Below are 27,393 nucleotides of genomic sequence, written 5' to 3' on the forward strand. Positions count from 1 at the left end.
GCAGAAGAGATCCCGATTTCTGTCAAAGAGCAGGAAGCCATCAGGAAGCTCATGGTTTTCTTGCATGAATGGGATAGTGCCCACAAAGTTGCTCAAAGCTGCGTCCTGGACAGCTTCATTAAAAGTAAGGCAGAACCAGAGTGGAGCTGGAGTTCTCCCTGGAGTTTGTTCCTGGCTCACCTAACAGCATGGCTCAGGATGGCATATCTGTTTCCTCAGACAGCTGGAGGTGCTGTGTGGTAGTGAGATGGAGAAGAGGGGCAAGTTCTCTACCAAAAATTAGTTTAAAGAATAAGCTCTGCATGGAGACATTCCTATCCAGCCATGTTCTGCAGGTTTGAAAACCAACCTGGCTATCTAAAGATGAAACTGAAGGGAAAGCCAGGTAACCTGTCTCTGAGGAACGTAGAATTAGTGTTTTTCTTGCACTGGGATGAGCGTGCTGCCTCTGCCTGCCTGCGAGAGGAAGATCCATGCTCTCCTGCAAGAGACAGTACCCAGTTCAGACCTCCACGTGCTGCAGCGAGGCAGGAGGTGATGGCTCCCAGGAGCACGGCCTGCTGGCAGAGGAAGATGGGCTCCAAGGCAGGAGACACTTCTGGCTTTGTTCCCTCTAGCCTTGAAGCCACAGATACCTTACTGAATTTCTGGAGATAGGAAGTGTCTCGGTTCCCCTGGAAATATCGAGGCTGAACCACCTGAAAGAAGAGGACAAAAGGGAGTCTGTAAAGCTGCTGCTGCTCACCGCAGATGCTGGTAGGGAGTATAAGGAGCTCATCTGTGAAAGCTGCAGTAGGCAGCGTCCATCTATTTAGGAATTGCCCTAATTCAGGCAAGGATGTTCTCCCTGACCTCTGACCCCCGGGTTCCTTGCTGTGCTGAACCACTCCCACCCCTCCACCTGCGGATGGCAGATCACTGCAGCGCTGGTCTGGCTGGAAGGAGTTCAGAGTCTCAGCTGTTGTTGAGTGCCTGCATTTCATCCCCTCTCATTTTTTAACAAACTCACTTTCTTCACAGTCATATCGGCACAATATTGCTGCCCTGCTGGCTGCAATTCCTCCCGTTAAAACCACAAAACAGTTTCTATTCTTACCTGCAGCATTCACCTACTGCAAACTTTCCCAGAGTTCCCCTCTGGGCTGGGAGGGTTTTGCAGCTCGTATCTTTGAAAGAGCATTACAACATTTTTTTTCTCCTTGCCAATGGAAGCCAAACCCTGTTAGTTCTGTAGTTGGAGGATGTTGTCAGAGGCCATGGGTGATACATGCTGTCACACCTTCCTCCAAGAGAGACGAAGCAGCAGGATCAGCAGCGGGATCCTTAGCAGCTCTGTTTGGCATTCCAGCACCAGACTCTGCTTCCGTAAACACGCGCAGAAGGGCCTTCCTTGGCCACCTAAACCAGCTGAGAATTTTGCCAGCTGGTTTTCCAGTTGATGGTGTGGCTCCTGACAAGGGCAGAGAATTTTTTTCCTGGCTCTTTGAGCCACACTCCAAGTGGGATGTGATACTGGGTTCTCTTGGGGCGGCAGTGAAACAGCTGAGATGGGTGACTCATTCTCCTCCAGGCACATGAGTTGGCATCTCTTTGTCTGCATAGGGGTACAAGACCTCGCCAAGTTCTTGGCCTCTTCCAACAAAGCAGAGGGTCAAGAAGACACACAGGTTCTGCTGGACTCTTCAGGCCGTGACAATCCCAAGTACCAGAACCAGGTCTACCCTGTAGGTGTGCGGCTCTGTACCTCTCCACAGGCCCAGCACGGGCTCTGCCGATGCTCAGGGTCGTACAGGTGAGTACTGAGCCTTGTGGGGAGAAATGGGAAGTGTTTACATCTGTGCCAATCCTTCCTGCCCAGACAGGAGCTGTGCGCATCTCCCTGGCACTGGGGCTGCTCTGAGCAGCCCCGGAGCCTGGAAGAGAACTGCCTGGAGAACTCTGTGAAGGCTGTCCCTGTCACTCTGCCCTTTCTCCCCAGGATATGGTGGGAGAGGTGCCCTGTGCCCTCAACGAGCCCGTGCTGGGCGTGCTGCGCTCTGTGCACCTGGATTAGGAAAGCAGGATCTGTGTACCCACCCTGGGCACTCTGGGGCAGGCCGTGGCTGGCCTGGGCAAGTGTGGCGGGGGTGAAGGGCGAGCTCAGGAGCTCCCGACCACATATCCCCAGACTCCCCTCCCGCCGGACTGCGCCGCCTCATTAGTATTCATTCATTTGCATACCCAGGGTGCACCGCGCCCGGTACCGCAGCCCCGGTAAAACCTTTCGGTGCCGCCGCTCTCCAGGGCTGCTGGTCCCGGTGCGGGGCCGGGCCAGTCCCTGCCGGGTGAACGGGCCGGGGAAGCGGAGGGTGGAACCGGGGGTCAAAGAGTCGCCATGACCTATAGAGAAGCAGCTGAGACTACGTATGTGCAAGGGGGCGACTCACGGTATACTCTGGTTTCTCTTCAGATCGTATAAATCTTTCGCCTTTTACTAAAGATTTCCGTGGAGAGGAACAAGTACGAGTGTCGAATAATTTTTTGAGGCTCCATTTCGGTGGAGCTAACCCTCTTCTGGTTAAAAATAGAATATCAAATAGTGATAGAAAACTATAGTAGATTCGGGCTCAGTTCGTGATGTTGCAGTGTAGAGAAGGGACAGTTCTGACCCTTTCCAGTGATAGGACCGATTTCTGCTGCGGGGTCGGTTCCGCGCCGGTGCTCACGCTGACCCCGGTACTCAGTCCCTCCGCAGCTCCCGTGCCCCGGCCAGGGCGGCCCCCTCATCACCCTTGTCCCATTCGAACGTGGGCGAGCGGCCGGGGGGGCAGGGGCGGTGCAGCGCAGCGGCTGCGTGCCGGCCGTTCGGGCTCCGGGAGAATCGGCCAGCCGGGAACCTGCCCCGCTGTTCCGGGCGCTCCAGCCCCGCCCGGGCCGCCGCTCCGGCGCTGCTGGCGCGACCCGGGAGGATCCCGGAGGAGCCCGGTCGTCACCGCCCGGGGCTCAGCGCCGTGCGCTGGGCCCGACCGCGACCGCCCTCCCTTCGTTCCGTGGCAGAGGCGCACGGCGGCCTCTCCCGGAGCCGACTTTCAGCCTCTGCGCCGCGCTGCCGAGGAAACCGTGCGACCGGAGGCGGGCTCCTCCAGCATCCCCGACCGCTTCCCCTCGCTGTCCCCGCCGGGCCCGCCCCGCCCCAGCAGCAGGGCAGGTAGCCCCGGGCGCGGCCTCCCCAGCACGGCGCGATCAGCATACCCGGGGTGCAGTGAGGGCAGCGCCGGGCCGGCCCCGCCGACAGCCGCCCCTCGGAGCCGCGGCCGGGGCTGGGGCCGGCGGGGGTGTGGAACGGGCGGGGAGCTGGGGCCGAGCCGGGGGAGGCGACAGGGGAGGGGAGGGAGGGTCGCCGTGTCCTCTGGGGCAGCGCCAGGGAGGGGGTCCATGTGCGGGAATTATGATCTATATACTCTGGTTTCTCTTCAGATCATATAAATCTTTCGCCTTTTACTAAAGATTTCCGTGGAGAGGAACAAGTACGAGTGTTGAATACTTTTTTGAGGCTCCATTTCGATGGAGCTGCCCCTATTTTTGGTTAAAAACAGAGAGAGCTTATTTAAATATCCTTCACAAACGCGTACGGCGTGGTGAGAGTGATTGTCGGGTTACAAAGTTGCATTGTGGAGCGGAGGAGGAGATGATCCCTCTGATTCAACCGTGGGGAGAAGGGATCTGCTCCAGGACTGGGGCTGGTGCCCACGGAGTTCACCCACACCTCTCCTCCTCCTCCTCCTCGGCACCTCCCCGTTACCGGTGATTTGCATACCCAGGGTGCCCCGCGGTCCCGCCGCTGTCCGGCGATGCGGCCGCTGTCCCGCCCGGGCTGTCGGTGCCGCCCGGTGTGTGCGCCCCGCGGGGCCGGGCCGGGCCGGGGCTGCGGGACCGGGAGAGCCGGGCGGGCCCGTGTCACCCTGACGTGTGGGGCGTGGGGCGGGCGGCGGCAGCGTCGGGAAGGGAGGGAGGGGTATTCTCTGGTTTCTCTTCAGATCGTATAAATCTTTCGCCTTTTACTAAAGATTTCCGTGGAGAGGAACAAGTACGAGTGTCGAATAATTTTTTGAGGCTCCATTTCGGTGGAGCTACCCCTATTTTTGGTAAAAAATAGAGCTATAAATGTGATTGTAACAGGTGTATGAAATATGGGACAACCGCCTTTAGCGATAGAGGGTGTTGCTCCTGCTCCTCAGTGCATCGGTCACCGGGTGGTGTCATATCTGTCCATTCATGCATCTCTCACGCTGCTCGGGTCCTGGTTCGTTATTGACCCACCCCCCCCATGAGGAAAGCGTTTACCTGCTGCGACGAGACTGCCAAAGGTACAATAGCTCACCACGGTCCCCAAGCACACACCTATCTGTGACCAGCCAGGGCGACCAGCAGGGTGTTTCTCTCAGGGTCTCTCATCTGTAGGGCTCACCCTGGCTGCCATAAAAGTCATTGGGTGAGACATTAGAGCAAAATTTACAGGACCACAGAAGGGACCTTAGAGACGTGGCTTCCTTTGGGTAGGAAAGGACTGGGAGATGTTCCTCCTGGAGAGGGTTCACCCCTCTTTCTGGCAGTGCTCCCTGGCTGAGTACCCCAGCTGTGCTAACTCTCCAGCACAAAGCTGCTCAGGGGTGGGTGAGTTCAGGAATGGGGCAGTCACTGCCTGCAGGTAGTACTGCTCAGATGCTCCCTGCTACTGACACTGGAGCTGGCTTGAAGTTTTATTTACAGGGAGATGTGAAGTCTGCTCTGGCCTTGCTTGCTGTCACCTCCTATGGCTGGCCCTAGAAGCAATATAGGTCCCACGCAGGGCTGAATGGTGCTGCATTGCTCATGGCCCCTGTATTCTCCACATACCTGTGAAACACCCTTTTTTGACATCAGCCACCCATTAGAAAACCTAGTGTCCACAACTGACTGCAGAATACTTAAGGAAAGTCAGCAATTTATGCTAAAATCGGTTCATTCAGTATGAATTTCCCATAGTGTCCACAAGATAGTGCTGTCAGAACACTTTTCCTGTAAAAGCAGATGACAGAAAACCCTGGTGGGTAGGGAGACATTCGTGGAGAGTCTTCCAGTCTATGCAGAAGTAACAGTGGTGGTGTGTTTGAATCCTGTGTTCTTTTTGGTCACACAAGAAACTTGCCAGACTTTAATAAACACTAGGAAGCTCTTGCCAATCATTAAACAGTGATTGCTAATCCATGCACAGCCAAACATTTCTTGTTTATTTTGGGACTCTTCTTCCTATCTGTTGGTGCCACTAGGGCTGGACACAGCATTTTCAATTAGGGTTGCACCAAGAGGCCCAGACTCCATTTGTTGTGTGCTTCTTCCCCCATCCAGGGTAGGGGGCTGATGGCCTAGAAATCAGGTCTCTGGCTCCTGCATTAGATATGCAGATTAGTAAACAATATTAAGTCCAGGGTGGGGAGGTAGAACAAACAAGGGGCAATACTTTGTTTCTTGCACCCAGGCATCACGGGGAAGGGCTGGGTAACCCAAAAGCAGTAACACCTGAAGCAGAACAGGACCATCCTTCTTATGTCCAGACTTGGCAGGGCATAACAGCCCTTTTACTCTGGTTGTGCCATGTGAGTATGATGCAGGCAGAGCCCAGATCCAAGTCAGCTTTGACTGTTCAGAAACCTTCAGAGTGCTCAGCCTCACACTGCCCCCAGTACCTAAACTGCTCATCACAAAGTGCCCCAGCTGTGGAGGAGGATCCTGTTGGGGTTAAGGGATTCCTTCTTTAGCTGCTTATGACTATTGCTTGCCCACATCCCACAAAGATCTTTTGCTGTCTTTTCCAGGCCCATCCTGATACCTGGCACACAAAAATGGATCCAGTCCAGACTGAATAACTGGCCTCCCCTACAGTCAGCATCCCCAGAGACATGGCAAGGATGCAGTCCACAGAAGGTGGGTGCAGAGCTGGATGCACTGTCACTGAAATTACACCCTTAACTTTCAGAGGGAGAAGACAGCTCAAAGATGGAATAATAGTAGAAGGATCCCTTTGTAATCTGATGCTTGCATAGCTGCATCCAGTGTTGCTGAACCTAGAGCCTGCAGGCCTGTTTTGTTCTTTCCAAGACAACCCCTGGCCTGAGCTGAACAAATAGGAAAGAGCAGGCAGCAGCACATGTCTCACAACTATCTCCCCAACCTGCTCTTTCCCAGAGGACAGGGTATATACACCCACCAGTACCCAGACTGCACACATGGGCCAGGGCCCAGCTTTGCATTTCTGCCCTCAAATACAGATGTTGGGGGGCTACTGAACATCTTTGTGTATTTTATGTGGCATAAAATGGGAAACATATGAAGAAATATAAAATAAGATCCTGCAGCTATCTTCAAAATCTCCATAAGCTCCAGTCTTACAGGAGTCTCACAGGGCCCTTCCTACTTACCTGATAAAATAACTGAGCCACTCACTATATAGGAGGATAGGTACCCTCTAAACTAGCTTCCCTCATGTTAGGCAAGTTCTACCCAGCAAGATCTCAAAATTAAGAGACAAAACTTATTTTGAATGATTTTTATGTAAACATTACAAGTATAAAGACTTTGGAAAAAAACTTCATCCAAGAAATCAGCCTCTCTATACAACCAGCCAGTCTTTAGGGCTGTTAGACTTTACCAAAATCAGCAAGAAATATATTTTATAGGACAGAAGATAATTAAATCCAAGAACATTTATTTATTCAACTTCTTAAAATACTGAGTTTTACAATCACATAGTCCATTTTGTTTCTAGAAAAGCAAAACTTGCAACACTTTTGCAGTGCTTCAAGCACATCTGGAAAGGTTATGTACTATACATGTGTATTTAGTTCTATTAGGGGACACCATTGTCACCAGCAAGAGGCCAGATGCCAGGCATCTCTCAGGCAGAGACTGCAGACCCTCAGGCTTCCTCCCCAAGCCTTGTAGTGAGTGCATTTTAGCACTTTGCTGAGTCCCCAGATACAGGCCATGGAGAAAAAGGCTGCCATGTTCACTGCCCTTGGGCACACGTGACCTGCAGACACTCTACCACATTTAAAACGACTGACACAAACCACTGACAGACATGCAAGACAAGACAAGTGCGTGAAAGATTGCTTGTGAACCAGATTTTGCTGTAATGACTAAGGCCTCTGCCTTCTTATCTGCTTGCTGGCTTGCTCCTCCAGTTGCATGGCAGCCCCCAGGGCATCCAGTGTTTCTGTAAAGGAAGATAGGAGTGACAGGGTGACTGACCTGGAAGCTGAGTTCCCCAGCCCAGCTATCCCTCTCAGCAGAGCTGAGAGCTATGCAGAAGGACTGGGTGCTCAACCCCCCACAGGTATGCTGGGTTTACTTTCAGGTCTTTGGAAAAGCATTAGTGACAGTGCTAGTCAGAGACAGGCACTCACATACCTCTAACGCTGAGGAAATTTCTTGAGCCGTCCTCTACGAAGTACTTAGCTCTGCTCACAAAGGTCTCGAGATCATAGTCTGGTTTCTCTGTGATTCCCAGGAGGCAGTCAACTTCAGTCATCATTGTCATCATTCTCTATATTTACAGGGATAACAGCAATGAGAAGTTGACTTTCTGGAAATTCAATTAGTTGCTTCACATCTGGCACTCCAGCCAACAGAGCTGAGCTTCTGCAGACCAGGAGCAGTCAGTGCTCATTAGCAACAAGTAGAAGTTGCTAGTTGGAGAGGAAGAGGATCCAGCAGTCCAAAAAGCACTGAAACACCCCAGTTTAACCAGTTGGGCAGGAAACCACAGGAAAAAGTTGGTGGTGAGGAAAAAGTAACGCCACTGTACATTACAGCCTAGAGCCTCCCCAGCAGCACTTGGCTCAGACAAGGCAAGCTGCTATCAACACGTAGAAGGCAGCCTGGGCTGGGCTTGCCACTTCCACATACCTGTCTCAGTTCTCTAAGCTGTTCTACAACCTTCTCCTCCCGTTCACTAACTTGAGTCATAGCCTCACGATAGTTGAACATGTGGGGAGAGAGATCTTCCTCCTCATCCTTGGAGAACTGAAAGAAACAGCACACGTAAGAACAGCAAGTTGTTCCCAGCTTTGAGTTCTGTTCAGCCCACTGCACACACGTACACTGTATTGAAGACCCAAGCCTTCTCCACCAGTCTCCATTTCCTCAGTCTCCATCTGATTCTGCATGTCACTACCTCCATCATGAGGGCTGAGCTCTTTCACTCTGCAACAAGAAGATTTGTCACTCAAATTCTTCTTCCAGCAGTTTCTCAGCTACAGCATCACAGAGCAGCTGCTCCAATCAGTCACTGCCCAGCAAGAGACATTCGGCTGCACTTAAAACATTGCACATTAGCACCCTCCAAACAAGCTCACATGGGCAGATACCCCTGAAGACTATGAGAAGGAAAGCCAAGAGACATTTGCATTAAGGAAAAACTTTCCTGTCCGACCATCCACTCTGGCAGTCACACACCACTTGAGCTCGGACTGAACCCTTCACAGCAGGTGGTACATACAGCTCGTACACAGTCCCTCAGGTCAGAGGGTGTGCCAGTGTGAATGTGCTATAGCAAATATACTGTGAAGGTTGCTCTCTTAGATTCTTAAGTACATTAGATTCATAAGTAAGTTAGGCCTGTGAGTTATCGTTGTGGTTATAGTAAATTTTATAGAATCTTTTGTTAAATTGTTTCAATTAGGCTATGGATTAAGTGTGGTTAAATCTTAAGACCTAAACCATTGGTTAAGTCCAGGGCTAAGCTTGGCAAGGGGGTCCACTCTGAACCTTGTGACTCAGAAGAAGGGTCTTCCTTATTCCTTTTTTTCCTTACTGTTTTCCCATCCTTTCCCCTTTTTCCATTCCCCAGCCTCCATGCAGATCATTTTAGGTTGATTTTAGTCTGATTCTTCTCTGTGTGCTTTAACTGCCTATGCCTAGTAAGCGGTAGAGTGAACCTTGCCAACAAACCATTGTACTTTCACTTTATTTTTAAACCTGCTTTTGCCAATACCTTTGCCAGTGATTCTTCGAGTAACCTAAACACTCATTTGTGACACATTCTTAGCATATCCTTACAGACAGGACCCCAAGTACTACAAAAAGTAAAGGGCATGGAGGTAACCATTCAGGACAGAGTAAACCTCCTACAGGAACCAGGGTAGTCCAAAGTTTACCATGAGAGGAGAGTCCTCTGAGGAAAGGAGGCATTACTCATGGTTTTACACATCTCTATTATGTCACACACAGAAAACACCCGGGTTAGTTTCATATGACAACTCTAAGATAATTTGCTCCTAACAACCAACCTCCAGGTTGCCATTACAAACAATACAAAAGAACTTGAGATTCCAAAGGTCAGAGTAAAAGCAGCCAAAACACCTTTTGCAGCAAGATTAGAATCCCCAGGTCTGAAAGGCCATTACCTGTCAGCGTATCTCAGCGTGTTTAAGGTGTACTCACACGAATTCATGCCTGGAGAAATCATTGCTATCTGCAAACAGAACAGAAACCTCAGTGACTCTCACATCTGACTTTTGTTCATGTTAATGGTTCTACAGATCTCACCACACAGCTGGGATATTTTAGGACAAAGGGTCAGAGTTGACACATTGTCAAGTCCATTTTTCTTTATAGCTTCTGTTGGACATGCCAGGAGCCCTATATCAAACTTTCCACTTGCTTTGTGTACACCACTGTGAATCACCCTCCGCAGGAAGAAAAGCCCTTTGAGAGCACACCAGACTCTCCTACAGATTCACTGTATGAAAGTGTCTTCTGCAGCTCTGCTTCTATGGGAACTGGGCATAGCTCACCAATTTATTATCTCAGTCACCATGGGCAAGTTTCTGTGAAGAAACTGTATGAATTTGTTGTTTTGTTGGGTTTTTCTTTTTGTTTGTTTTTGTGGGGGTTTGTTTGTTTGTTTGTTTTTTGTTTTGGTTTGTTTGTTTTATTTTGTGTTTTTTTTTTTGTTTGGGGTTTTTTTTTGAGAGAGAGAGATCTGAAGCTTTCTGACTTCAAAATCTGCTCATTCTAGAAGAGTGTGCAGATATTTGGTCAAATTGCAGAACCCATAAGCAGTGTGTTTGACATGCATACTCACCATACAGGTCCTTGAGTTTGTTCCTATGAAAGAGTCTCTTAGCACCTGGGTCAGCTTGCTCTCCCGAAAAGGGGTGTGAGACTTGTTCTGCCCTAAAGCTCGGATACACTCCTAAGAAAAGATAAGTCTTGTGAACGCAGTATTGGCATCTCTCCTCAGACAGCTCTGCAGGCTATCAACCACCAGCTGCTGGTAAACCCAACAGGCTGAACAAAAAATGGTCACATCTCTGTAGTCCTTCATAGCCTTTAAAATATACACCAGGTATTTGACTGTCACAGGACAGCAGGTATGTGAAAAAAAAAAAAAAGATAACTTGAATGAGGCTATACCAGTGTCTGGCCTGACAAGTCTGCACTGCTTTCCTGGAAACACTCTAAATGAAAGTATACCCCATTTTCAGGTTTGGTCACATACTAAATATTTTCTTGGCTGTTCTTTTCCCTTGTGCAGATAACCCTGGAGTAGAACAGAATCCATACGTGGATTATCACTCTTTGCTCCCTGACCTATTAGCTCACCTTCAAAGCCAGCAAGCTCTTATTGATTTCTGCACCTTCCATTCGTGTCTGCCGATCAGCACTAGCTGTGTCTGCCCCCCTCTCATTTCCTGCCAGATCCACCAAGGAAAATTTGCCAATCAGTTGTCCTCTTTGGCGCAGTATGATTTGGAAGCAGGCGTGTGACCGTGAAGAGCTGGCATTTGCAAAAGTCTGCCCAGACGTCCTACAGCAAAGATGGCAAACAAGCATTAGAACTGTCACGAGAGACAACAGGTCCTGACAGCACCAGACAAGACCTGCAGCCATTCAATTAAATTGTTTAACCTCCCAGGTTTTATCCCACACATTAATACTTCACGTTTGTGTGAATTATGGAGTTCCTTCTGATACAAGAGCACAGGACTGCTGTGAAAAACATGAACCTGCACTCTGGTTTATAGAGATGTAAGGCTATTTAAGCTGCTTGGCTCAATTCAGCCAGCCTACACTGGAATGCCTTTCTGATGCTAATGCCTCACAGGCACTTGGAGCTGGAAGTCACACCTTCAGCACAGCCACATGTCATTTTCCTAATGCATCTGCCATTTTATAGTAAGCTCAGCCAAGCTTCCCACTAAACAGCATTAGCTGTTCTAGCACATTACAATCGTGGTAAATCCCTTTCTCCAGCCAAGCTGGCTTGGCACTTCACCTCTGCTGTGCAGCTGCACCTGTCCCATCACTGCAAGGCACAGACTGGCATTTTAAGTTAAACCTGCCTGTGACCTTCATTGTAATTTATTCTCTGAGAATGCTGACAGGTTCACTGTCCCACCTGGATCCCTACTGATGGGGGAAAGGGAGGGGAGGTCGTCCTAAAGCAAGGCTAAAAAAAAAGAGTTCATGACTGAATTGCCAGCCAAAACAGGATGCAGAGCAGAGTGCTGAATGAGCTTTCAGGATGTGCATATCTGCACATGCAGTGCAGTACAGAAGCAAAGGACTTCTCATTTGCCTAGTAATGTTTCCACAGGGCTGCAGCTTAACTGAAACAGGTAATACAGGTTTGGTAATACAGGTTTTAGCTCCCAATTAAAAACACCAGTACAAAGGCAGAGCTGCCCCAACCACAGCCTTTCCTGCCAGGATGATGTTCCAAGCCTACAGCTGTCCCTTGGCACCTGCTCTCTAGGATTCTTCAGACAAGATTCCTGAATGACATGCAGCATTTTTGTTGTCATTGGAATAAGCTCATCTGGTCTGCAGTTAAGCCAAAGCATTTTTGCAACTGTGGTTGATGCCAGCTGCTGTTACTTGATCTGACAAGCCCATAGGGAGCTAATTGTATTCCTGTAAAGTAGCTGATACTCCTAGAAAGCACAAAGGCAGCCATGTCCTCATGTGAATAGTTTCTCTCATTGGAGTTACGTGAGGACATATGAATGATGAGCTCTGACTTTCCTTTATGGCAGCCAGGCTGAACCCACCCCATTACTGGGTAACCACCTTCTGGAATTCATGCAGAGGTGCCACCTGTTACTGGGAAAACAAGGTTCTGTTTAAGTCTCAAAGCACCAGCAGCAGACATCATATGTTTTTTCTAGATGTGGAGATACAAGAGGACATGACCACTCTTAGTGGTTTCAAGGCAACCAAACCTGCAGGCACTGCCAATCGCAATCATTCTGATGACATCCTCAGCACAGCCAACTTGTCTTTCTTGGAGACCAACAACCTGGACCTGCTGCTTGCCATCCTCCAGGACTCGAAGCTTGGCCTTCTTATTCAAGAGGTCAAACACCTATATTTCAGGCAACGAGATTGAGGCAAATCTGAACAAGGTCTCCTTGGAAGTATTTTGCAGTGTCTTTATACAAAGCTATAAAGAAACAACACCTTTATCATAGCCTGCCAATTCAATTCCACACACACTAAGATCAATGGAATACATAGAACTACAGAAAGTAGTAAGTTTGGCTCAGCTACCTATGAAATATTCAACCAAAGAAATCAGGTCAAGATTTAAAAATAAAGTCTTACCTTTCCATTGTATATTTCAAAGAAAGTCACATAGACTTCCAGATTCTGACTCCTGTACCTGGGCTGGCTTAGGAGGAGGAAGACATCTTGTGCTAGTGAAGAAGGGCAGAAGTTAACTGGTTTAAAACACACTCTAGCTGCTATTTGATCTACTTTCAAATATTGCACAGCCATAAGGCAGTGTCTAGCAGCTGAATGACAGTCAAACAAATGCTTGTGAAAAATCAGTGCTGAGCTACCATCTGGAGAACAGATTCAGCAACATCCTTATCCAGAGACTGAAAACAGGAGAATACAGAAGTTTCTACTGCTAATGTCACCCATAGACAGCAATCCTTACTGCTCTGGGGGAACACTGGGATCTGCTATTGTTTTGGACAGGCCTGAAGGAGTCATGTGTTTGTGTTTCAAGTGCTCCTTTCAGAAAGCCTAGGAAACATGCATTCCTGAGCATCTGCTTTGCTGCAGTTTGGAGACAATGTACCAGATCAGTTGTGCCTGTGGCTGGATCCAGTGTAACTTCTCAATTAGGCTTCAGACTTTGAAACTCAGCTGAAAAGCAAAGACTCCTTCAGGGCCAGTCATAACTGTTTTTCAGAGATCAGCCATCAGTTGCTTCTGTTTCAGCTGCCTTGCTGCACAGACTGCTTTCACAACATGCCTTTCTAAAGGGAAGGTAGAGGTCAGGAGTTTTGGTGCTTTCTAAGCAGTATATCAAGGAGGGGCTTCTAAGCATATTTTCTGAAATCATTTTGTATGGGCTAAGTTTTTTGTGTCTAACACTTACAGGAAGAAACCCAGCATATAAAACTTGTTACACAAAAGGATGTATATCAGAAATGGATGGAGTTGTGTTGCATTCAAGTCAGTTTTTTTCCAAACACTGTCCTCGGTCTGAGACACAAGCAAAGCAGAAGAATCAAAATTAAATGGTTCAGCCCAGAAAATGCCAAACTAGAGAACATGTCATCTCCTTGCCTCAAAAACAAGTTATCTTTTGGTGAGTTAAGTGTGGATCTTAAAGGCTGGAGGGAAAATGTTTTGTGAAACCAATAAAAAAATTAACCATACCTCCTGCAAACACCGGCACTTATTACTGAAAACACAAATACTTTATGTGTCTTCTACTGGGCACATTTTAAATAACCATACAAAACCAGGTCTTATCTATTTAAGAAAAACAAGCACTAATTTGATTTTTGTATCTATAGAAGAATCAACTTACAGGCAAAGGCATATATGCCCTTTGAGGCATTCTGTATTTTCCCAGAGAAGTCTCCACCCATAGTCTGTGAAGAGAGAAGGCCAGAGGTCAGGTGTGGTACCAACAAGTCAGCCTACCTGATCTCAGTCCCAAGAATAGACTAGGAAGTTACCATAGATATGCTCCAACGTCAGCAAGATGATTAGAACACAGTGCAACTCAGGATAAAATTAATTTGCTGCTTCCCTATCAGTTCAGAAAGAAGATCTGGACTACACAAAGCAACAGCTGAATGCCTGTAAGGGTCTGGCTGCAGAGTCAAAGTAGTTGTTCCTCCAAGGAAAATGCATGGCCTTGACAGTGCAACCAAACAGCCTCTGGTCAGAAGAGACAAAGCCTCATTTCTTAGGACATAAGTTGAGTAACATTTTTGCTGCTACTTGCAAAAGTTAACACATGACATCAAAATGCAAATTTAGAGCAGACAATATCTTTAATTCCTTTGACCAAGGTACCTTTAATCCCAACAACATTTTCAGTTAGTGCTGTTCTAGTGACCTGCTCTACCAACCTTTAGATGAGACGGAGTCAATTATTTAAAACACAGCTCAATCTGCCAGTTTAATGTGCAACACTCCAGCCTCAAGGTAGGGCTGCTGTCCTTGAACTAGTTCTGCCCTAGGATTGGGAAGGGAAAGTAACTTCATCACCTATGATTTTAGTGCCTCACAGGTGTATTCCTGTAACAATACTCAGATGAACAGGTTTGTCTGCCCTTTCCAGTGCAATGAAGGCAGCCTGTGTTCAGACTTTTATAAGCTTCCAAATTTTCTTCTGGATTACAGGAAGAGATCTACAGCTCACTACATAACACTAACAATAGGAGATCCTGGCCTAAAACTTGGCTTTAACACCAGAAAAACAGCAACTACCTGAGCAGCAGGTTAGCCTAGTCCAATCAAGATCAACAGTTGTTTGAGGTAAAGGGATTTTGCAGAACAGGACAGCAGATTTGACTCCATTATTATACTGTGAGGATCCTTCCTCACAGTTCCCAGAAGAAGAATGTTAAAGACAACACAGCTGTTGAAAATTTAGAGCATGTCACCTTTGAGACAGAAAACAGCTTTCACATCTCTTGAAACTGCAACTGGCAGACTGGAAGGAGTGGTTAGAAAGCAAATTTGTGAAGAGGGCAAATTTAGCATATTAAGTGTTTATGTGCATCAAGAGGCTTATTCTTGTATAATTGCTGAAGTCTTTGGAATGCCTCCAAGCTCAAAACACAGGATAGGCAGTAGCCTTTGTCTCAGATGTAGGATAACAGCCCCACTTTATAGACGAGTGTTAAGAAGCAACAGCCATTTGAGGCAAGGAACAGCCATGACTAAAACTGACATGTCAGGACATCCTAAGTCTTTAAAAAGCCAGCTATGGGGAGATTTTAGTACAAATTTTCCTTAAAATCTCAAAGGAAACCTACTAATACATAAAGCTACAGAAGAAGAGTTAACATCTAACAAAGTATTAGCTTTAAGACAATAAAACCAAGATCCAAACGCCTTATAACAATCCTACTCATGATCAGCATCAGGGAGCTTTAAAATACTTTAAAGGTAGAAAATTTGAGACCTTGGAGAAAAACTTACATGTGTCTTGCCACTGCCTGTCTGGCCATATGCAAAGCATGTCGCTTTTCCACCCTCAAAGATGGTCTCTACAAGAGGCCTAGCAGTGAATCTGGATATTTAGAAGGTAAAACAGAAAAAAATTAAGGCAAACATTTCACATCCTGCTTCATTGTCATCAGTTTCTCTAAAAAAAAAAATAAAAAATTAAATAAAAGCAAATCCTTAGGAAATCAGCAAAGCCATGCCAAAAACAAGCTTTAGACTTTTCAGTCCTTTGGCTTCCTCCAAAAAGGATTTTAATACTTATTTCAGGTAACAGTTTCTTTAAGCCAGAATGCTATCTACCCTTAGCTCCATGCTTCTATCTGAAAGCTGTTCCCAATAAGCAGCAAGCATTACCTGTACACCATTTCATTAGAAGAGGTTTCATCAAATGAAAAGTCAAATCTAAATGTCTGGGTGTCAAGGTATTTGGTTAGGTCTACTTTCTGCTTTGGCTCATGCACCATCAGGACACACTTGCTCGGAACAGTGACCACATCACACTCCTTTTTTTGAAGTTCTGTTGACAGAAAAAGATGGTCAGTTTTAACAAGACTGAAAAATGTCAAACTGCTCCAAGATAGAGCTGCTTGGTCAGTACACTCACCTTGCCTATTGAGAGGGCGCTTCCTCACACAGACACAAATCCTATGTTCTTCTATCTAAAAGGAAAGTAAGAAAACAAATCATTATTTCCCACTTGCACTCACACCTACTTCATGTTACAGAGATGCAATGCTCCCCTTACATCTACTTTTCTGTGTGCTGATCAGTGTTGCCTCTGCTACTGGTCAGACCCTCTCATGAAAGGATATCAGTCTTAAAGAGCATTCAGTGCAAAAGAAACACTGCAAGTGATTGACCTTTATGTAGTGTTCTCCAACATATCAAGTGGAAGTGCTGCTATGCTACAGAAAGTGCCTCAAATATTCTGTAGCAGAAATAGTAGAAAGTTTAGACCCTGGTCAGCTTTCCAGAAAAATCTGTGATATCAGTACTGCAACTATGGTCAAATTCAGGCAAATTAATACTTTCATTTACCCCGGAGGTCTTTTTTGACCCAGAGTTCTTTACTGATGCAATAAATTAAGCTATTTGTGCAGCACAGCTACACATCAGGTGAGCTGGGAAGTGCATGTGCCATCGGATGAGGCAGAAGGTAACAAGCTCCTCTCCTGTCACACAGCAATATGTACATTATTTTTCAGTTGCTGAAGATCCTGACCAAGCCTGGTTTTTCTAGTTTTTGACCTCTACTTTTGCTCCTCCGCTTTTTAACCGAGTTTAAAAATCACTTATTATATGATTTACATGTATTAAACACCTTCTGTAATAGAGCAATGGTGCATTTTAAATTATGCCTATACTTATAGTGGCTCTGCCACTTACAAACTCTGAATGACATTGATGCTCACAAATCATTGCATGATAACTGTTGAAGGGCAAGTTCTTCACTAGTGTCATATGCACAGTAAAGCAAGGCAGCTTAGCTCTAGAAGGGGAAGGCAAGTGACCTCACACACACCACCAGGTGCCTCAAGCTCACAATATGCTCAGAGGATTTCCAAGGTGCAGTGATATACCAGCTGCTCAATACCAAACTTTCAGTACAAAATGAAGTCCATCTACAGGCTGCAGTTAGTAGCCTCAGTATTTACTTACTGGATCATCTACAGATATTGGTTGGCAGTTTAAAGTTGCTCTGAATTCCTTGATCATACGTGCAAACTCCCAGTTTGGACAGCTGCTGTCAAACTCCTGCGTGGAAAAACCATGGATGTGAAGGTAATTGATCTGTTACAGCAAAAAAGCCATAGAGCCTCCTAAGCAGTCACCTGTATGTAATTAGAAGCATTTCACAAGATTCTGAACTTTCTGAAACTAGAATCAATCCATCCTTATGTACAACCTCGTAAGAACAAAGCCTGTCCAAAATACATTTGTTTTAGTTTCAACTATTGTGGTACACTGTCCCATAGAATTTCCCCTTACAGGTGTATTGTAGAGTACCTGCGCTCGTTTTATCCTGATTTCACTGATTTGAGCTCTTTTTTCTTCTCTCTTGCTTTTCATTTTCTCCATCTCTTTCACAATGTTAGATCTTCTCCTAACTAGATAAAATGAAAACAGCTCATTGGACTAAATTTTCATACTAGGTTTTAAAGTACAAGACAAATATTTCAGCTTTTCCAGGTTGCTGGCAGACTAACTTGTACAGGAAACAATCATCTTCAGAAGGATGGTCATGAATTTTGCAGGACTTCCTTCCCAAACCAGATCTACCTACCAAGGAAACTGCCCTGGAAGTCACGCTACCACTCTACAGCAAAGGCAGCACTTCTGAGGCAGTACCAGTATAACAGAGTTACACATTTTTAATAAAAAGATACTCAAGATATTCAATCTTGCTGCCAAAGTCACCTTTTCAAAGCTTTAGTCTCGGAGTATACAAAGCAGCAATCACATAGTGATTCATTGCTGACTGACGAGTCAGTCTTTATCCACTGCTCCCTGGTACCTGGGCTCCCTGAAGTGCTCGTTCTAGCAGCAGGCAGATGATTCTCTGTGTTTTCATTTACACTTGGCAGTGAGGCTTCTGGAACACAGCCCAGCCTGCTAGCCCTGGTTCGGCCAGCTGCAGAAAGAAGCCAGACCAAAACCAATAATTAAATCTCAAATATCAAGAATGATTCTGCAATCTGTAAAGCCTCATGGACCACAGGCATTCTTCAACATCCAGATCAGGAGAGAGAACTAGTTAAAACCTGTGGCAAATGTGCAAGTAAACTTTTAAATTCTTTGCCAATCACCAACTTTTATTCAATGCTGCAAATCAAGGCCTCACCAATTAGAGAAGAATTTAGTATCAAGCCTCTTATTTCAATGATTTTTGCAAACTTAACATGCAAGGCATGCCCTCAGCTATTCATAGGGTAGCCTGGTAAAATAAATAACTAGAATTTCATAATTCAAGGAGGCTCAAGTTTCTGCTTTACTCAACCCATGTAGGTAAAACTGCGACTGGTATATTTACAGAGTATATTGTCAGCAGTATTAAGGCACTTCTCTTCCCACTCCAGCCCCACATTGAACAGATACCACATCTACCCAACATGCACAACTGCAGCTCTCTGGCTGATAAAGTACATCATTATGCACAGCATTGTTTCCAAAGTCCTTTGGAAACCCCTTCAGGTAGGAGCTCTGGGTATTTGCATAGTGGCAGACCTCTGGGACTCTTGTTTTATCTGTGAAGGAGTACAGGTTGCTCATGCCCCTGGGATTTGCAGTTTGCCTAATTAAATGCACACAAAGCACCTTGTTTCACAGTGAGAGTTCACTGTGTTTTTTCTCCACTCACCAGGAACTGACAAATATTTTCTGGCTTGCACAGAAGTGCTGGGATCTACGACCATCTCATCTTCCTGGATGCACTGAGACTCTGTGACAGCAGACATCCTGGAACGGCCACGCACAGCTTTGGAAACAGGAATCCAGGGACACTCAGACACTTGCAATTGATGGAGTGCTCACAAAGTGCAGAACAGTGAGGAATAAGGTGTGGTTAAAAGGACCTTTTCCAATAACAAAGTGCTGGACAAAACAGTGCAGGTGGGTGAAAAGTGATCATTAAATACACCACTATAGAAAAGCAAACAGTTCATTCCAGGTTTGCAATTCCAATGAATTTCTCTCAGATACCACTAAGGATTTACATAAGGTTATGGCAGTTGCAGCATCTTGATACTTAGGAAGGAGGAAGTTACAAGTCAGAACTGGGAAAGCCTCTGAAGCTTCACACTTGCAGGGCACTTCACACTTGTGAATTAACTCTGTGATGGTGACAGGGCACCACGCGCCCACCCACCTTCAGGGCACCCACACACAGACTGTGTGTGGTGCACAGTGAACTGGGAGCCCCATAACACTGAATTCAGCTGAAAGACTCTGTATAATCACAACATAAAACCTTTGAAAAAGGTCCTTTTGTAGGCAACTCTCCATTGTCACACACCAAGGTATTTCTTTCATTGAGAGACCAAGTCCATTGGAAAGCTTTCTAGGGGAAGGATTGGAACATTCCCCTCAAAAATATGTAAGAAACCAAAAAGCAAATCTTATATGAAAAAAGAAATCATGATGTGCATGATGGAACTCCCTTCACCTGTCATGACTAGCAATTACCAGAATTAATCACCATGATTTCAAAGGACACCAGATCTGTTTGAAACCAAGTGTTCATTTAAATTTTGAATGAAATTCCTTAGAACCATACCCACAAAATTCAGTGCTTCTGTCTGTTAACTCTTTACCTGGAATCTTCTGCTCATCTGCAGAAACATTAGATGTGACTGCTACAATTTTAGAAACAAAAAGCATCAGTTTCATTATACTCAAGAATGGCATTTTTATTCCATTTGCTGTTGTCACACATGCCCAAACCTGTTCTCATCACACACACAGCAGCACTGTTTCTGTAAATGCTGGTGCTCCTGGACAGGCAGATTAACTGGAGGATTTGCTGCATCTAAATGGGTCTGATTTGAGTGATTCTGGTATGTGTGGATATTCAGCATCCTCCAAAATTCCTACTGATTTGTAGGACTGAGGCAATATCTATTTCTTAATGAATTCTGAAAGCAGTGCTTCTACTTCTCTCATTTCCTGGGTCAGATGGAGGCAGACACCTCCTGATCTTCTTTAATTTGTTTAGTCTAAGAGCAAGTCTGAAGCCAGTGTTAGCTTTCTAATTGGTGCAGTGCAAGGTTTGCAACAGGACAGATACTCTGGCGCTGGTGGGCATTAGCTAGTTATAACAACAAAAATTATTTCAGGAATACTGAAAACTGCTTCTCTCCTGTGCTCTGAGCAGGTCTTCAGGGACCTCCAGTAGGACAGGCAACAGGTATTTCAAATTTGCAATTAGATTCTATACTTCAGGAGAGCTGTGACCTTTGCAAGGACATCTTTCCATCAGTGACTGGATTAACACACCTTTGTTTTCCCAGCTGGCTATCCAGCTCCACTAACTGACCTGACTGTAGACAGTCATGACTTTACTGCATCGTTTTTCTTGTCAGTTCACAAAATTTATGGAGTTCTCTGAATTTGAGGAAAGTCAGGATACTCTGGTACAGAACAGCTCTTTACACATTAAGCTTTTTGGACTACTCCTGCCTCTCCCATGCCAGGGGATTTGTACTGTTGTCTTCTGGGACCAGCTTCCCTGTCTTGCATTGCATGCAACAGAAGAGGCCAGACAAGCCCAGATGTTCTGTTTACAGCTCAATTGTATGGAGAAGCACAAGTTTTGGCTAACTATGCACTTTAAGAGAATCATTAAATTAGTAAATATTCAACCTCAGCATCAGGAAGTGTATTACAAATAGACCTGTAAATGCTGCCACTTGCAGTTCAAAAAGCCAAAAGAGTCAACTAATAAGCTAAAAGAAGATAAAAACATGGGAGTTTTCTGACTCCTGACACCTCAGGAAGAACAATTCCTTAGCAATCCCACACTGACATCTCTATCTTCTCTTCTGGCTTTGCTCACCACATTGTACTGACACACAATCTCTGAGCTGGGGCACACCAGCTGGCACTTTGGCTGCCTGCTCTGACACGTCTCCAAGCATAAAGCTCTAGTTATTGTCTAGGGAAACCGTGTGAAAACGAGACATCCACTTGTCACTGCTATTTCTTTTGTGTCCTTTCCACTCTCCTTTTGACACCTTTAATCTTAATAACTGCCACTTAGCTTCTGTTGTTTGTGGCATTTGCAAAACTCCATAAGGAACTTTAAAATTCACTGCAGCAGTAACTGCCTAGTGGCATTTAAAGCACGGGATAACTACAGCAATGCTGCAGAAAAGGACAACACGTCAACAAACCCCAGCTTGTGGGAACAGGACAGCAACCTGCCAGCAAAGTTACTGCCCACAGGAGTCCAAAATGTCAGTATGAAGTGGTCTCCTCTTTGTTAGCACTGAATGAGAAGCCTTATGATGCACTGAAGTAGAATATTATGAAAGACCAGCACTGTTCCACAGGGACATAGGAGAGGAAAGAAAAAAAAAAACCCACTTGCTCACCTTCCCGTGGAGCAGGAATTTTTGAAAGGGTTGTTCTACGCTTCTGTTTCTGAAAAACAACGAATACTGTAAGCAATCAGAGTAAGCAGCAAACACCTAGCACAGCTCTACAGGGCAACATTGATACAACAAGAATTTCTGACCAAAGCCTAACTATGAGACAGAAAAGGCATGTTAGAGACCTCAGACTATAAGACTGAGGGTATTATAAATAACAAGACCTATGCTGTTGACGCTTTAGTACCTCAGGAGAGACTAAATTATTTTAAAGCACTTACCTGTACAGTTACATTGTCTTGCAAAGGGACGTTCTCTTTCGCATCAGCAGCAGGTAGTTCTGATAATTCAGGATTTACTGCTATCACATCATTAATACCAATCTGCAAGAGCAAAGGCAGGTTTTTACAGAGTGGAATATTGCTGCTACCGCTCAGCACATGGTTTTTTTCCTACTCCTGGCTTTCAGTACAGGCAAACAAGCCTTACCCACCATCTGACAGATGTTAAGTTAAAGTTGCCTGGAAGGGCAAGACAGTAGTTCTGTTCCTATTCTGTTTGAACAGTCTGGTACATGCAAATATGCCAGTGAAATGTGCTAGTTAAGCCATTTACCCTCATCTGCCAAACACCACACAGCTCTGCAGGTGCCATAGAGCACTTCTGAAGAGATGGGCAAAGCCCATTTGGTATCCACTGGTCTAATCTCTCACTGCTAATCTTAGTAAATCTCAGCAGCTCTGAGACTTCTGTGCTAGGAGAGCATTAAGTGTTTACTGTGTGATTGCACTTACTGAAATAAACGTCAAAGAGCTGCTTAGACCTTAGGAAATGAAGGTTTCAGCATTTAATCCGTGACTTAATTCACCTGCATCTTCACCTGCTATTGCAAGCAATTGCACCTGGGGCCAGTTATCACCTCCTGACTAACCCTCCCCTGTAATGATAATCCTGCCTTCACCAGAGCACCCTGGCACAGGCAGGGAAGGAGCAGGCAGCCAAGGGCAGGCTCAGCACAAACGCAGCAAGTCACTCTCCATTCCATTTTCCAAACCTTTCCCCACTGAAGAGCTTGAAAGCACCTGTATGCCAAAAATTCTGGTATTGCAGCAGCTGCAACTGGAATTCACCCAACAGGGTAATGCAAGCACCACTCCAGGAAGTTCTTGACTAATCAATTAACTTCCAAATTACTTAAATAAAAGAAGAGTCCATAAAAAGAGAAAAATATCAAATAGGCTCTGTAAAGTGCAAAGATACTATTTTTAGCATAAGTAAAGCAATCTATAAAATTTGGTTTATGTGGAAGTGGTTAGCAGCTAATTTGAAAGTGAATTAGCTCAGAAACATGTACATGGACAATATAATTTCTAAGTGTCTGTAAGCACATGCACAGTGTATATTCATAAACACATAAGAAAATCACTGGATTTCGAAGAGCCTTCATTAAGATTTAATATCCTAACACATACATGCAATTTAGCCAGAGATTACATCTGATTTTTCACGTTGTTTATACTTGAATGCAGCAGGCACATGCACACTTTGGTTTCAAAGAACCAACCAATAGCAACTTTTAAGATTTTCACTGAACTCCAGAGAGCACATTTCCAGGGAAACCAGGAGGAAAAGCTCATTTGCTCAGTGACGAGGGGAGATTTTGTTCACTATCGGTATTTCAGCTACGTCAGCCTCAAATGCCCCAACCCCATCTCATCCCACATAGTATTTACTTCATATCAGTGCAGAGATTCAGGAAATCAAACCCAGCCCTCTTAACGTGGTATTTTAGCAGTGGCACGTTTTAAGGGAAATCGGAAAGCACAGAAAGCCAACAAACAGCCCACAGAGCTGAAAAACTGGCACTTCGGGACATTCAAAACGAGCGAGAGGCCGAACACTCCCTTGCTCCCTCTGAAAGGCTTTGGCACCGCAGCTTTCGCATCCCACCTTGGCACGTCAGTGTCATGGCTTTAATTACGTATAGAACGAGCACAGCACGGAGCCAGCGGTAGCAGCGTGGGACAAGCGCTGCCCACCCAGCGGGGAGAAGGGCAGAGCCGAGCTGGGCCGTGCAGGAGCCCGGGCTTTCCGAGGCACATCCCGCCGGGAGCGTTGGAGCGCCCCGGGAAGGAAGGGGCCGCGGGCAGCTGCCACTCACCTCCTTGCCCTTGGTGATGCCGGCCTCAGACCACTCCACCAGCACGGAGCACTGCTCCTCTTTCACCGCGCTCACCGTCGCCTTGTGGATTAAACCTGGAAAAGGCCGGCGTTGAGCCCCAGCCCGACCGCCCCACGCCGCCGGGAGCCCCGCGGGCGGAGGCAGCCGGGACCCCGCAGACTCCCTGCTCCCCACCCCCCCCTCACCATTGCTCCGCTGGATGTTAACGACGAGGCCGGGGTAGACATTGCGGCACAGGCGGGAGTCCATGGCACAGGCACCGGGACAGGACCCGCGTCCCGCCCCAGCAGCGAAACACCCGCCCGGCAACCGCCGCCGGTTTAAACCCCGCGCGCCGGCGTGCCGCGGGGGCTGCCGGGAGCCGCCGCGGGACTACATCTCCCGTCAGGCCCCACCCCCGCGGCACCCCGGGGATTGTCGGCCGTCGGACGCGGGGCCTGCCGGGAGATGTAGTCCCGAGGCGCCGGCAGCACTGCGGCTGCCGGGGGCGGAAGTCGTAGCGCGGCTTGGGGTGGGCGGGGGCGCCGGGGCCGCCCCAGCCACTGTCGGTGTGAAGGCGAGCACAGGAGGTTCCAACAGGTGCGCCGATTTGGCCCTCTCTGAGGCTGATAGAGCGGTTTTCCCTCCAGCACTCTGCTATCTTACCAGGGGGTCTGGGTTCTGTCGGGGGAAAGCTCCCAAGCTATTGGGGCAGAATATTCCTTTAACACTCGGCCCATCTCTTCCTACTCCCCCATCCAGTCAGGATGGTTCGTGACCGGAGCAGGCTGTTGGGCAGCGTCCCCAGCCCATGGGGCAAGTTTCTGGACAGGTCCCTAGTCTATGGGGCACATCTTGGGGTGGCTCCCCGAGAAATCCTCACCCTGTCTGTACTGAGCGGACTGTACTGAAACAACATGGCAGAATGATCAGCAAGAATATAGTTTACCTGGTAAACCGGGCACACCCTATATTCTCATTAATTGCACACAGACAACCTGAAGTGCAAGGTGCTTAGAAAGATAGTTATTAACCTGTGGCTGAGTTCTATTTTTTACAAATACAGGGATAGCTCCACCGAAATGGAGCCTCAAAAAATTATTCGACACTCGTACTTGTTCCTCTCCACGGAAATCTTTAGTAAAAGGCGAAAGATTTATACGATCTGAAGAGAAACCAGAGTATACCCCTCCCTCCCTTCCCGACGCTGCCGCCGCCCGCCCCACGCCCCACACGTCAGGGTGACACGGGCCCGCCCGGCTCTCCCGGTCCCGCAGCCCCGGCCCGGCCCGGCCCCGCGGGGCGCACACACCGGGCGGCCCTGACAGCCCGGGCGGGACAGCGGCCGCATCGCCGGACAGCGGCGGGACCGCGGGGCACCCTGGGTATGCAAATCACCGGTAACGGGGCGGGGCGGGATCAGCCTGTTCCGCCCGGGACCCATCCCGGTTCTCAGTCCCGACGGGGCTCGCGGGTCTCCGCCGTGGGATGTAAACCCGTGCTGAGCCCCCGGGAAGGGTGAAAGGGAGGAACTCGCGGGTTGAAATGTGAGTAGTTAAAATAACTAAAACGAAAAAGTATTTAATTAAAAATTCTAAGGAAAATGAAACAGGATTGTTTGGGTTGGAAGGGACCTGAGGGATCACCTCATCCCCATCGCTGTGCCGTGGGCAGGGACACCTGCCACTAGACTAGGCTGCTCAAAGCCCTATCCAGCCTGGCCTGGAACAATTCTAGGGATGGGGTAGCCACAGCTTTTCTGGGCAACCTGTGCCAGGGCCTCACCACCCTCACAGGGAAAAACTTCTTCCTAATATCTAATCTAAATCTACCCTCTTTTAGTTTAAAACTATTTCCTCTTGTCCTATCACTGTATGCCTTCGTAGAAAGCCGTTCTGTCTCTTTTTTATAATCCCCCTCTAAGTACTGGAAGGCCTCAGTAGTGTCTCCCTGGAGCCTTTTCTTTTCCAAGCCCAACAACCCCAGCTCTCTCAGCCTGGCTTCCCAGGCGAGGGACTGCAGCCTTCTGAGCATCTTCGTGGCCTCCTCTGGGCTTGCTCCAACAAGTCCATGTCTTTCCTGTGCTGAGGACCCCAGAGCTGGATGCAGCACTGCAGGTGGGATCTCACCAAAGCCGATGCCCAGGATGTAGTTGGATTTCTGGGCTGCGACTGTGCACGGTTGGCTCATGTCCAGCTTTCCATCCACAGGAACCCCCAAGCCCTTTTCTGCAGGACTGCTCTCAGGGAGTTCTCTCGTCTGTATTCTCCAGTTCTTCTCCTCTCTGGGATTGCCCTGACCCAGAGGCAGCATCTTGCACTTGGGCTTGTTGAACTTCACGAGGTTCTCGTGGGCCCAAGTTTGCCCAGGTCCCCTTGGATGGCACCCTGTCCTTCAAGCGTGTCATCCACACTCAGTGTGGAACTGATGCCTAAAGACTTTTAGGCATTTTGTAGGTTTTAATATAGCTGTATAGTTTTCTTTCACCTTAGACACTTTAGACAGTTAGTAAAGTCTTTTCTCATGGTTTGTGCAACATTCCAATGAATTACTGTTTAGCAATTTTTCCAAGGAAAGATCTTTTAGCAAGGACATCCTGTTTGGGATAATAAGATATATTTTAGTCAAAACAAGGTAGAGGGCCCTGAACCCTTGGAGGGGGCTCCAACGGGGCAGTTCTGAGGGTGGTACCAGGGGCAAAATGGTTTTCAGGTTGGATGTGCCCACTAGATATGGTAATTCGTTGAAGTGATAAAAGAGTGAGAATTCTGTCTGGGTGGGTCCACGTGCCTGTGTGCTTCGTGTACCTGAAAGCTTTCATTAAAGAACTGCTGTCTACCTTATCTACAATAATATTAATTGAAGAATTATTTTCTTCCTATTTAGGCATCAGAACAAATTGACCTCAGATCTCAGGTTGCACTTATCCAGCCAATCCCAGTAATCTACCCTTTAAGTCTAGTAAAGATACAGTGGGAGTTGGAATCTATCAGGACAGGACAGGACACACAGCACCACCTCTTGTAATCCTGCGGATGTTTGGCTTAGCCAACAACATTACATTGTTCTATTTTTAACCAGAATAGGGATAGCTCCACCGAAATGGAGCCTCAAAAAATTTTTCAGCACTCGTGCTTGTTTCTCTCCACGGAAATCTTTAGTAAAAGGCGAAAGATTTATACGATCTGAAGAGAAACCAGAGTATGTCGTTACTTCTTCCCCTGCACATACCCACTCCCAATTGTTCCTGTAGAGCTCATGGCGACCGCGGGGGTACGCAGGCTCGGCCCCCTGCCACCCCACTCCGTTTCCCTGGCCCCACACACGGATCCAACGCCGCGCTCGGACGCGGCGGCTCCGGGGAGCGGCGGCGGAAAGCGCCACCGGGGCCGCGGCACTGCGCGCACTGCACCTTGGGTACAGACATAAATATGAATACCAATGAGCGATATGCTAATGAACTCGCGCGGCCCGCCGCGCTGCCGGCCCACGGCGCATGCAAATCACTTGAATACTAATGAGCGATATGCTAATGAGCCGCCCGCCGTTCACGGCCCCGGTGGCCGCTGTGCCCGCCCGGCCCCGCCGCGGGATGCCGGGCGCTGTGGGCCCCGCCCGGAGGTGTTGGCGCGGTGACCC

General features: G+C 47.3%; 3 protein-coding genes and 5 non-coding genes across 10 annotated transcripts in view; 5 read left to right on the forward strand and 3 right to left on the reverse strand.

Annotated features, from left to right (window-relative positions):
• ARMH1 (armadillo-like helical domain containing 1) lies at positions 1-12,309 on the forward strand. 2 transcript variants are annotated; one of them, XM_027649168.1, is made up of 4 exons: positions 1-585; positions 1,603-1,792; positions 5,835-5,943; positions 12,192-12,309. In XM_027649168.1, the coding sequence occupies exons 1-4, from the start codon at positions 474-476 to the stop codon at positions 12,213-12,215; spliced, it is 435 nt and encodes a 144-aa protein (XP_027504969.1). In that variant the 5' UTR covers positions 1-473; the 3' UTR covers positions 12,216-12,309. The 2 variants fall into 2 exon arrangements, with proteins under 2 accessions (XP_027504969.1, XP_027504968.1); XM_027649167.1 differs by lacking the exons at positions 5,835-5,943; positions 12,192-12,309 and adding an exon at positions 1,979-2,546.
• On the forward strand, positions 2,430-2,544 carry LOC113950045. Its single transcript, XR_003528642.1, has one exon. It is a non-coding gene; the product is annotated as a U5 spliceosomal RNA (small nuclear RNA).
• Positions 3,437-3,551, forward strand: LOC113950053. The gene has a single exon (XR_003528650.1). It is a non-coding gene; the product is annotated as a U5 spliceosomal RNA (small nuclear RNA).
• LOC113950052 lies at positions 3,997-4,111 on the forward strand. The gene has a single exon (XR_003528649.1). It is a non-coding gene; the product is annotated as a U5 spliceosomal RNA (small nuclear RNA).
• On the reverse strand, positions 6,708-24,113 carry KIF2C (kinesin family member 2C). Of its 2 annotated transcripts, XM_027649158.1 has the most exons (22): positions 23,961-24,113; positions 23,755-23,849; positions 21,875-21,976; positions 21,597-21,645; positions 19,818-19,859; positions 18,866-18,982; positions 18,023-18,139; positions 17,515-17,615; positions 17,167-17,262; positions 16,112-16,166; positions 15,862-16,024; positions 15,481-15,571; positions 13,853-13,916; positions 12,628-12,719; positions 12,246-12,388; positions 10,627-10,831; positions 10,106-10,216; positions 9,426-9,493; positions 8,121-8,223; positions 7,927-8,043; positions 7,429-7,564; positions 6,708-7,234 (listed from the first exon to the last, which is right to left on the reverse strand). In XM_027649158.1, the coding sequence occupies exons 1-22, from the start codon at positions 24,022-24,024 to the stop codon at positions 7,158-7,160; spliced, it is 2,208 nt and encodes a 735-aa protein (XP_027504959.1). In that variant the 5' UTR covers positions 24,025-24,113; the 3' UTR covers positions 6,708-7,157. The 2 variants fall into 2 exon arrangements, with proteins under 2 accessions (XP_027504959.1, XP_027504960.1); XM_027649159.1 differs by lacking the exon at positions 19,818-19,859 and having other exon boundaries at positions 23,961-24,112.
• The window catches only part of RPS8 (ribosomal protein S8), a 7,101-nt gene continuing 3,730 nt past the window's right edge, over positions 24,023-27,393 (forward strand). The window contains exons 1-2 of the mRNA XM_027648859.1: positions 24,023-24,354; positions 27,008-27,171. Coding sequence (XP_027504660.1) covers positions 24,023-24,354; positions 27,008-27,171 — 496 coding nt within the window. The remainder of the gene's footprint in view (positions 24,355-27,007; positions 27,172-27,393) is intronic.
• Positions 24,825-24,939, reverse strand: LOC113950050. Its single transcript, XR_003528647.1, has one exon. It is a non-coding gene; the product is annotated as a U5 spliceosomal RNA (small nuclear RNA).
• Positions 26,845-26,959, reverse strand: LOC113950051. Its single transcript, XR_003528648.1, has one exon. It is a non-coding gene; the product is annotated as a U5 spliceosomal RNA (small nuclear RNA).

This window comes from Corapipo altera, unplaced genomic scaffold (genome assembly GCF_003945725.1).
Source record: "Corapipo altera isolate COAL_440 unplaced genomic scaffold, ASM394572v1 112, whole genome shotgun sequence".
Taxonomy (NCBI): domain Eukaryota; kingdom Metazoa; phylum Chordata; class Aves; order Passeriformes; family Pipridae; genus Corapipo; species Corapipo altera.

Excerpts from the sequence above, each read along its gene's own strand:
- ARMH1 (XM_027649167.1), top strand. The coding sequence starts at position 474 with ATGCTCTCCTGCAAGAGACAGTACCCAGTTCAGACCTCCACGTGCTGC. Across the intron at positions 586-1,602 it reads AGAGGAAGATGGGCTCCAAG|GGGTACAAGACCTCGCCAAG; the intron begins GCAGGAGACACT and ends TTGTCTGCATAG. Across the intron at positions 1,793-1,978 it reads CGATGCTCAGGGTCGTACAG|GATATGGTGGGAGAGGTGCC; the intron begins GTGAGTACTGAG and ends CTTTCTCCCCAG.
- KIF2C (XM_027649158.1), bottom strand. The coding sequence starts at position 24,024 with ATGGACTCCCGCCTGTGCCGCAATGTCTACCCCGGCCTCGTCGTTAAC. Across the intron at positions 15,572-15,861 it reads TCTAATGAAATGGTGTACAG|ATTCACTGCTAGGCCTCTTG; the intron begins GTAATGCTTGCT and ends CTAAATATCCAG. Across the intron at positions 7,565-7,926 it reads AGCTTAGAGAACTGAGACAG|AGAATGATGACAATGATGAC; the intron begins GTATGTGGAAGT and ends CTGTAAATATAG.